Source organism: Pezoporus flaviventris, unplaced genomic scaffold, assembly GCF_033815535.1.
Source record: "Pezoporus flaviventris isolate CSIRO_AGI_PZ_B2104156 unplaced genomic scaffold, CSIRO_AGI_Pfla_v1 ptg000015l, whole genome shotgun sequence".
Taxonomy (NCBI): Eukaryota; Metazoa; Chordata; class Aves; order Psittaciformes; family Psittacidae; genus Pezoporus; species Pezoporus flaviventris.
Window position 1 is genome coordinate 25,468,465 of NW_026892563.1, and position 10,475 is coordinate 25,478,939.

Sequence of the window (10,475 nt, forward strand, 5' to 3'; positions counted from 1 at the left end):
CCCAAGCCGCCTAAGAAACTGTACACAACCAGCGCAGGGCCCTAACCGAGCACTAACACCACCTGTATTACTGGACCCATCAATTAGAGATGAAGTTGGGTTTCAGGTCTAAAACGACTCGAAACCAGAGCAATGTTGGCACTCACACAAACGCCCATGGCTAGACAGGGGTGCCAACACCCCGCCAGCAGGCCAGCACTCTTGCGAGGCTCCAGCCAAACCGTAGGCCCCGGCTGGGGGTACGTTCGAGAGAAGGCACCGGGGTGAAGCAGAAAACAGGGACACCCCGGGCTATGTGGGGCAAGAAAAGCTGCTCACTGGCGGTCTTCCACGCAAACCCACGGACTCGCCACTCTTCCACTAGTTGCTGCTCATCACCCCGGCTTCACGCACGGCAGGCAGACCCGATACTGCCGCGGGATCACCCTCCCGACCCACCATATTGATAGAATCCAGCGGCTGCCACAGCAACCCCGAAGCCACCATCCGGCAGTGCGGCTGGGTATCTCCCCAGGGAGCTCTCGGCACCCGGGAGCCCGGACCCTCTTCCCTACGGGGTCCGCAGCAGCCCCGCCGGCCGCCCTCAGCCCCTCCTCACCGGCGGCCCACCGCGCCGGCAGTGCTCGGGCCCGGACAGCAGCCCCGTCCCGCGGCCGTGCCCGCCTCGTCCCAAGAAAGTTTCGGAGCGGTGTGCGGGGGCGGCGGAGCGGAGCGCGGCGGGCCCGCACCTCCGGGCAGCCCCGCGACCTCGGCCCGCCCGTCGCGTCCGCCGGGGAAGAAGCGGGGATCCGCCCCCCCACCCTCTCCGCACCTACCTGCGCAGCCCGCCGGCGGCCAACTCGCCCCGGGGGTCGGTGCGGCGGCGGGCCGTGGCGGGGCAGCTGCTGGGGGTATGGAGCCCGCCGAAGGCGCGGGCGGGGAACGCACAGACCACGGCTCTTACCATGGAGGGGGCGAGAGCGGCACGGCACCCGCTAACTGCCTCAGCGGGGCGCACGGCGGGGCCGTGGCCGCTATTTAAAGGAGCAGGCGCTACTGGGCCGCAGGGCCGAGGCGGGAAGTGGTAGTCAAGCGGGGAGCCGGTACGGGGAGTGGAGAGGTCAGGTCTGCGAGGCCGGCGATTGCCGCCTCGGCTCGCTCCAGCAGCCTCTCGGCGGCTTCCACAAGGGTTAATCACGAAGCCTCGGAGCCGGTGGAAAGTTTGAGGACTCTAGCAGGAAAAACTTCGCCGGCGGCGGGGGGGTCCGGGGAGGCGGCGTTAACTGCTTCCGTCCTGAGGGGAAGACCCGCGCCCCGCCGCCCTCCCTTGGCGCACAGCCCCGGCAGTCGTTAAACAACGCCCGGGCCGCGAAAGCCGTTCCTAAACGTGACGAGGGTTCAGCGGAAAACACTGCCGAGAGGCCGCTCCGCGGGGACACCTAGGGGGAGGGAGGGGAAGGGAAGCCTGCCATCAGCCGCTTGCCGCCGTGTTGGGCCGGGCCCCGCGTCCCGACTATGCCGGCCGGCCTCGCGGGTGCTGGAGGGGTAGCGGGCGGAGGCCTGCCCCAGCCCAGCTGCTGTGCGGGGAGGCTGCCGGCTGAGCAGGGGTGAGGGGAAGTGAAGGAAGTAAATGGTGGGCAGACTTTTTAAAGCTGCCCGGGGGTGCCGGGCAGCTTTAAAACTGCTCTGGCTTTCAGAGGTTTGGAAAGCTGGGCTCCAATTAAGTTCGTGCCCCTCAAAACCGGGAACCTGAGCAGAGCAATAATGGCTTGCACATCTGTGCCCTCAAGTCACCTCACAGGAAAATGAAGAACCCTGTGACCCGGAACGAAATCGCCACCTTGCTGGGGGGATGGCTGGTAGGCAATGAACGTGGATACATGGATGGACTGATGGATGGGTGGACGGACGGGTGGATGGACGGATGGATGGATGGATGGATGCCTGTCCAAGGGAAGGAGAAGTACAGCAGCCTGGCATGGGAGGGCTGTTTCTTCCAGCTGTCCTTTTTCTCACAAAACTTCCCCAGAAAGTGGGTCGAGGCTTTCCCTGAAGGCACATCTCTGGGCCATGTGATATCTGCCCACTGATACATTAGCAAAAGTCCCTGTGGCTGACATTCCTGCCTGCAGCTGCAGGCCCAGACAGGACAGCTTTGTGGTGAGATGGCTCTGGCTGGAGGCCAGGTGCCCACTGAACCTGCTCTGTCGCTCCCCCTTCTAAGCTGGACAGAGGAGAGAAAATACAACAAAAGAGTCATAGGTCCAGATAAGCACAGGGAGAGGTCACTCACCAATCACTGTCATGGGCAAAACAGACTTGACTTGCAGAAATTAGTTTAATTTATTACCAATTGAGTCAGAGTAGGGTAATGAGAAATAAAGCTAAATATTAAAAACATCTTCTCCCATCCCTCCCTTCTTCCCAGGTTCAACTTCACTCCCAGTTCTCTTCCTTCTCCCCACCCTGCCAGCAGCACAGAGGGACACCACTGCCAACTGTGAGTCTCCAAAATTTACAGGAAAATGTGAAAAAGCATGTCTGGTTTATTTCATTTTTGTTGCTTGCTGTCTTGACTTTGACCTCTGAAACTCAATTTTTTAAGCTTTTCTCAACAACATTCAGGGGACCAGTTTACTTTTCTTTTTGTCCAAAAATTGTGATTCTGCCTGAATCATGTTGGGTTATCCAAGTGGAAAAAGCTTCATGTTCAACTGACGGCTGCCAGCAAGACTAAAACCCCTTGTATTCCCTCAGTTGAAAGCTGGCTGACCTGACAGTTATGCTCAGGCATGTCCTATTTGATGGAGGATTCATGAGAGAATTGCTGTTACAGGCTGACATGAACAGAAACAGCATTTGTGGGTAGTGTGTCCATCACAACACACTTGAGGGCTTTTTAGAAACACACCAAATACTTAGGTTTGAATCAGACACTGTTTGGAATCCTTTGGTCCAGCTCCATTTTCCCACGCTGTCTTCTCTGACATACAGTCATGGCCAGTACTCTAAGCCAGTAAATCAGCCCTAGTTCCTCTTGATCTGCCAGGTGCCTTTGGCTCTGCTGGTTATTCCCTCCTCAAACTCTTGATTGGTTTTGACTCTTCTAACTTCTTCCTTTTGTAGATATTTTGGGTTTGCACACTAACAGTTTGGCAGTACTTCCTTCAGAACACCCTCACAATCTACCTTCCATCTTCCTACTGAAGTGCTATGTTGTTTTGCACTTGGTTCCAGTTCCCTTCTTATGTATAGTTTACTTTGGAGTGATTCCTGCCTGGCAATCCCAGGTCTTCTGGCTCTCCCAACCCATTTCAGAGAATAAATACTTGCCTTTTAGGTTCTTTTTAGCCTATCCTGCTTTTGCCGATACAAGTGTTACCACACCAAAGCTAGAGCAACAAATAGTCACTCAAGGAATGGGTTGTTTCTTTTGATGTTCGGTCAGCAGAGTTTTGCAAGTCAGATGTGGGATTTCTTGAAACAGTTACTGAGAAGCATTCACATGCAAAGATGAACATGACAGAATTCATTAAAAGCATATTCAAGAAAGCTGCATGCCAGTAGCATGATGACAGAGTTCCTTACGGTGTGGTGGGGACATTTTTTGGTGTCCTTTTTGCTTTCAAGTGCAAAGAAAAGCAGGAATACTCCTGCCTATCTATCTCAGCTGAATTGTGCTTTGTATGTGTTTGAACAGATATGGAATTGAGTCTCTACTGGATACCCAAGTACAATTCCATTATCTGAATAGTCTTAAAGATAAATAGAATGGTTAGATAAGGTGTGCCATAATCCCTGACCCTGCAGCTGAGGGAAGTAGTGTAAGTGGTGTCAGCCAGCCAGCAAGAATGTCACATGCTTGGTACAGCAGTGGCACTGCTGGCGGGGATGGATGCTGCAGGTCGGGGTTTGGGGCTGCTGAAGCTCTTCCCACAAAGCAGTGCAGCGTGTGTACCTTTCTGTGAACCTAGACTCTGTTCCAGAGCACATCTGCTAGTTTTGCAGACAGGCCGTCTGCTGTAGCAGTTTTCCTCTCCAGCCTCCTTTACTTAAATGGAGTATAAGCTCTTTGTCTTCTTACCTCAACTATGGAGGGGTTCAGCAGAAGAGAGATCTTCTTTTGAATATCTGGATATTCTGTACTCAGCCCACAGTTGCAGTATATACAAAGCCAAAGTGGAAAACAATGTTATTATCTTCCCTCTGCTTTCAGAGCATTTTCAGCATCTTCTCAGGGAGAGATCAGAACAGCCCCCGGGAAGTCATTGTTGTCACTTCAAAAGTGGCTGTCATCCAGAGCAGAGCACTGTGAGCTCAAAGCTGTGGTAACTTTAGTAAGTGTGACATTCACAGGGCAGAATGTGAGGTCTTGTTGCAATAGCATACACATATTGTTTTGCCCGTGCTATCAGAGGGAGAGACGGTGAGGCCATATACTTCAGCAGCTATGAGCCAGAACACTGGGAAACTCTATAGATCTGCAGCATCTTCATTCCTCTTCTTCTTGCTGGTGGGTGAGTACTAAGCCACCTTCCTTAATTAGAAGAAATACCGCCTACTTCTACAGTTTGGCTTGAGAGGTTCTCTTCTTTTTTCAAAACTCAACTTTCCACTGAAGGCTTCTTCAGGATGCAGGAAAACAGTACCTAGTGTTGTGCAGTGCATTAAAACATACTTTGCCTTATGGATGCATTCCTGATTAGCTAATAGAAATGTTCAGAAAGAGTATGTCTTTCTCAAGATGTGTATAATCATCAGTAGAAAACTTATTTTTGTTTTAGTTTTCTGATGTATTAGCAACTGGTTATTGCCACAATACATTTGCAAAAGCCAACCTCAGCCCAGGGCAAAAGTCATGTAAATTAAAATGAGCAATGTGCAGTCATTGATCACTTAATCTTAGATACCTGGGAGCTGGATGCAGCTTGTAAAGCACCTCCATGGCACCAGCGGAGTGTGAAGTTGAGCTCTAAAACCAACAAAATCATTTCAAAGATGGTCATTCCAGAATGAGATTATTTGTTTCTGGGTTGGAAATCGAGCCCTGTTTGCCCTCAACCTCTCCTTCATCTATTGAGTGTGAGCAAAGGAGAGGAGGCTCTACTAGAGAGGTAAAATTTTGCACTGCCCTCCAGCCACCATTCTGCTTCCCTGATGGTGGCAGCTTGCAGGGCTGCTCAGGAATACTCCAGGCACCAAAAAGTAAATTAGAGGCGTCAGGGCTGGAAGAGAGTGCAGGTGTATTTTATTCTTTCCTGTTGTCACCCCACCTCCTGTAGCTTCCCTTGTGCATCTCTCATTCACAGCCAGTGGTATGGCCTTACATGGGGAAGTATCAACCTGCAGATTCTATAAAGGGGAGGCTAATGGCTTAGTAGGTGCCTTATTAGTACTGCCAAATGTGGAGTACATTGTCACATTACATGAAGTCCCAGAGAGCTTTCTCCCCTCGTGGTTGAAAACTGGCCATGAGCAACCAATGTCATATGACGGTGACCTATTAGATCATCCAATCAGTTTTCAGGTGAAGACAAGGCCATCCATGCTGTATTTCTCTGTCTATCTCAACTGCTTTCATCCAAAAAGCCTTGAATTCCTTTCCTTCGGGGGTTGAGCCCTACAACCCACATGACTGAGGACCCACACATCACTGCTAATGAAACACTTGACTTAAAAAAAGCTTTGAAGCAAAGTCAACAAGGCATTTGGCATGCTATGCTCCCAGATGCCAGTATGATAAGGGCATTGTGTATTTGAATACCACTGAACTATTATGTTCCAGTTATGCAACCTTTCAAAAGAAAAAGAAAGAAAGACAGAAACAAAGAAAAATAGAGTCTGTGCTGTGATCTTCTCAGTGAAACCCCCAAACAGAGCTGGGAAAAAATAATACAGCCTACTCCTCTTGCGTTTTGATTTTCCTAATTAGCTTTAAGTTACATGCTTTGTATTGAATCAAAGATGTGGGATAACAGATGATAAGGCCAATTTTTCATGACAGGAGGTGCAAATAAAACTCATGATGAACAGAGACAACATCAAAGCACATTGTTTCTGCCCAGTTATGTTCTCTGTGCCACTGACTGTGTAAAAATGATAACTTTTACATCACTAAAAGGAATAAAAAATCATAATTGTGTTGCAGGGACTGTATATGGTAAGGCTGGAATATTTGTAGTGGACAAGAAATTCTGTGGCCATTCCTTGAAAACAAGGTAGCAGTAGCACATCTGCTTTAGCTGAAGCAGCAGTATTCAGTTGATGATAATGGTTAACAAACAGAGATTTTAAAAGAGTACTTATGACAAAACTGCCCAAATTCACTCCAACAAACAACCAAATCCGTCACATGAGAATATTTGGTGCACAAAGATTGTAGTATGTCAAGCTACCTTCAGCTTTGTCGAGTATTTCAACTAGACTCTATACATCATCAAAGTACCTTGTCAAGATACTTCCACTTTATGACTGCTGCATTGATACAGTTATCTAAATGGAAAGGGAAAATCTGGACCTCACATTCCCCCAGAAAGATCCAATGGGCTTATTGGTAAAGTTATGTGTGATCACGATAATATCTCATCCACTATCTTTAATAAGGACTACTTGTTTTAAGGGACTGGATCCAAAACTGCAATAATACTTGGGTACCTAAATCACAGGCATCCAGTTCCCATGGATCAGTCTTCCAGTTACAAGGCCAAGATTTTCACTTTGAGGTAGAAGCACGGAGCACCAGACAGCTCTGAAGATTTTTCACATGCTTTGCTGATGCCTAGTTTCATAGACAGCTTGTATGTTCTATGTTTTCACATCTATGAGTTATCTCATCTGATATTTAAACTGTAAGCTCTATACCCCATCCTTTCATAAGACACCTAGAACAACAGGGCCCTGCTGGCTGACATTGATTCTCAGTGCTACTCCCATAAGAGTCATAAATAACAATAACTATGGATACAACTGTGATTTTGTGTATAAGCATGCCTGGAGGAGCCATGCAAATAGCTCTCAAACCAATAATCAAGGCATTTGGTTTTCCATTGCCTCAGATATTTGTCCCTGAGCATAGAAGAATATTGTCATTGTGAAGCTTTACCAGACCCAGACAATAGCTTTCATATCCTTTGGATGGCAATGAAAGACTCAAGACAATGGAAAATCAAGTTCCACACTGTGGAATGGTCTGCAGTCCTTGGGACATCCAACTAGGGTGAAGGAGGACTATTTCACTTGAAGAAAATAAAACAGCAGGAGAAACTTTTCCAAAAATTGGTCTGAACACTTTTCTTAGAGACAGCTGTTGGCTTATTTTCAAGAGTTTGTTTTTTCCTCTTTTTGAGACAGCAACTATTCCCCTCATCTTCTGAGCCCAGGCTTGTTTCCAGAAATGAGATCTACTCACAGTACTCTTATCTCGAGGCTGTTTGATACTATGATTAGAAGCTGAGTAAGAGAAGGCAGGTTTAAATCTGTATACAGGCATGTTGTCCATATTTTTCTAACCCAGGTTAGCAGGACAATGTGGTCCCTTCACAAAGGATAGATATCACCCTCAGTATCAGTACTTGCAGGATGTTAAAGTGCCATTCCCCAAGTTGCTGATAGGATCTGCTGGGCATTCAGTTTCTGGCAATGGAAATTCTGCCATCAATTTCAAGATTTCCCAGCCTGAAACTGGAAGTATGTGCCAAAACGTCTGAGACACTCACATTACATTTTGGGATGCAGGCAGCCGCATTAAGATATGCATATATTCACTGTACTTGTCGGAACAAAGCTGCTTGTGTATAAGTGTATGTACATTTTTTTGCTTTGCCTCAAAAGCAGTTGAAGCAGGAACATTAGGCCCCAAGACCTATTGGGGTGGGAAGAAAGAAATTAGTGTTCTATGTGGAAATACAGCTGAATGGGTTCTAAATTTAACCCAAAGCCATTGGACAATGGCATTACTCCTCCTCTAGTATGGCAGTAGAAAGGAACTGAGGATCAAAAAAAGACCTATCTTTACACATTAATATAATCTGAGCAGAAACTAGGAAGAAAATGCCTATCATCCTAATAGTGACTACCCTCAAGTCCTAATTCCAGGAACCATTCTTTGTGCTGGTTAGGATTCAGGAGCAGCTGGAAGGTTTGTCATGATATCACCCTCAACCTTCCTCTTCTTTCTTTTTCCTGGTGCAGATATCAGTGTCAGTGGAACTGCAAGCAAGGAGAATGCAGCTGTAACTGGCATTACAGCACAGCCATCATCGTTGACAACACCTGAGCCATGGCACCTTTTGGTGACTCAAACACCAGCCAAGGAAAAAGCCAAAGAGGGTGAAACTGTGGTCTTAAATTGCCACTTTAACAGTCCACAGCATCTCTCCCTGACTGACCTGATGGTGAAGTGGTACAAAGAAGATGAAAAGGGGCAGATGGACCTGCTAGAAAACAATGTGACTGTCTTGACAAATAACTCCAGGTTTTTCATGAGTGGAGACTTGTCCCAAGGGGATGCCTCCCTGGTGATCCTCAATGTGACAATCAATGACCATGGTATTTATTTCTGTGAGGTTACACTTCCAGACAGGACGGTGGTGACAGGAGATGGGACAAAGCTCAGGATCAGGAGAGCTCTGGGTAATATTTGATGTTATTTACTTCTTTTTTCTTCTTTCTTCTCCAGAGATGGTCTACACACATGCAAAAAGAAAGAGGTTGGCCTGCTTGGTCTCTACCTGTTAGGGCTTTGTGTCATGAAGTGCAGTTGCTCCATAGCATTTCTCATTATTTTCGTTAAGCCAGATAATTTTCATTGGCTTGCCTCTGTAAGCAGTCACATGGGTATTATTATAAGGAAGTGCATTTACAACCAAAAGAGAAGGAATAGTTTTATCACTAAAATCAGTGTTAGTGCCAAGAATGAAACAGCCAGACAAGTTTTCTTATACTCACATCTCTGTTTAGCAGAACCTCCATGAGTGACAGGTGTCAAGATACTGTCTTAGAAAACAGTTCCAAACTCCTTTTTTTGGATATAATTTCTCTCCAACCCACAAACTTGCATATTCATTCCTTATCTCTGCAGCAGCATCTTTTGCCATAGCATCTAGCTGTTAAGGGAGATTGCAAGAGAGATGGGCTGTCCTATCTAAATCCCCAGAAAGTGTAGCAGTTTCTTAAATTGGAATAAAATAAAAATTGAGCTCCATAGTCCGATACACTCTCTTCCATGTAGAAGTCCATGATTTCATGTTAGACATAATTGATATCACCATAAGTAGCTTCCTCTGCAGCCACTGCAGAAAACATGCTGGCTGCATTGCATATACTTGTCTGGACAACATTTGTTGTTACTCTCTCTACCTTCCTTCTCCACCAGGCTTGTTTGGTATAGAAGAATCCATTGGAACAATAATTGGGGTTGTGGCAGCTGGTGTTGGAGGAATAATGGTTCTGATCATTATTTTAACCCCCCAGCTGAAGAGGTGTGTCCTCTGCATGAGACAAGGCTCTCACCAAGGTAAGAAACACAAGCCAAAGCCTGGAATACCTTGCCAGAAAGAACCTAATCGTCTGTTTCCAAAGGTACCTGTTTTTTTGAACTTAAGCAGGAATTAGCCATTCACTTACTTCTGGTCAGACACAGTACCTGGTTCAGGAAATAAGCAACGTGGATGAAACTCTAACAGGGCTGGCTCTGTATTCTCTTTTTCAAATAGTTCTTTATTTATGTAGGGTAGAGCTTCATGCGTGGGCCTAATGAGTTCCTATAAACAAAACAATAGGATTTTATTTAATTTCCACTTCAGCAGAGTTGTTTGATGAGATGCTACTGCTTCTTTTAATGAAGTCCTGGGTCCCCTTCACTTCTTCTAGGTTCATGCTGAAGGATGGTTCTTCTTCCCACCAACTATGTGCTTACATCTGTATTCTTGTAATGCTTTGCATACAGAAAGCCTGTGATGGCCTAAGTGTGTGTTTGAGGTGTGGTTTGGAAAGCCTAGTAATATCTTTTATTAGATCAGCCGATCAGGTTGGCAAAACTAGACATTTCCATGCCTAGATATGAGCCAAATAAATGACTCGAGAAGAAACTGATGAACCTGAAAGCTGGCCTGGTTTTTTCCACCTCTGTCAGCTGGCCCAATTAGAGTAGACTGACACTGAAGGCTGGATTTTGAAACGAGCCTAGTTCCCATTTTGCACAACCAGGATGTGGTCTGCGTTTCAGACGGAGCCCAGCTGACTTTCTGCTTTCAGTGGTGAGCTGTGTGGTTTGTACCTCTTACCCCAGCACCCAAAAATATTCCTCGTCCTGCTCAGAAAGGAAATCCCTGGAGGGAAAGATGCTCTCGCCACTTACTGTGCCGCTGCCGCCACCTGATGGCCAGCGTGGTGGAGACAGGGGCACAGTCTTCCAGCCCTTGCCGAGACACGCACCCACACCCTGTGGCTGCTGCTGTCCACACAGCATCATCCCTTTGCAAACCCTCTGCAGGAAC

At 47.2% G+C, this 10,475-nt stretch overlaps 2 protein-coding genes across 8 annotated transcripts in view; one reads left to right on the forward strand and one right to left on the reverse strand.

Annotated features, from left to right (window-relative positions):
* The window catches only part of GRAMD1C (GRAM domain containing 1C), a 64,353-nt gene extending 63,287 nt beyond the window's left edge, over nt 1-1,066 (reverse strand). For all 4 annotated transcript variants that reach the window (XR_009743470.1, XM_061453808.1, XM_061453807.1 and 1 more), the window contains exon 1: nt 944-1,066. Coding sequence is in view for 3 of the 4 variants with exons in the window: in XM_061453808.1 (XP_061309792.1) it covers nt 944-946 (3 nt within the window). In the remaining variant the exon portion in view is untranslated. The remainder of the gene's footprint in view (nt 1-943) is intronic.
* Nucleotides 1,067-2,426: 1,360 nt separating this feature from the next.
* Nucleotides 2,427-10,378, forward strand: LOC133269475 (uncharacterized). Of its 4 annotated transcripts, XR_009743471.1 has the most exons (4): nt 2,427-4,496; nt 7,493-7,778; nt 8,170-8,610; nt 9,353-10,378. XR_009743471.1 is itself a non-coding variant. In XM_061453817.1 (3 exons), the coding sequence occupies exons 1-3, from the start codon at nt 4,430-4,432 to the stop codon at nt 9,589-9,591; spliced, it is 747 nt and encodes a 248-aa protein (XP_061309801.1). In that variant the 5' UTR covers nt 2,427-4,429; the 3' UTR covers nt 9,592-10,378. The 4 variants fall into 4 exon arrangements, 2 of the variants coding, with proteins under 2 accessions (XP_061309801.1, XP_061309802.1); XM_061453817.1 differs by lacking the exon at nt 7,493-7,778; XR_009743472.1 differs by lacking the exons at nt 2,427-4,496; nt 7,493-7,778 and adding an exon at nt 4,946-6,532.
* The last annotated feature ends 97 nt before the right edge of the window (nt 10,379-10,475 follow it).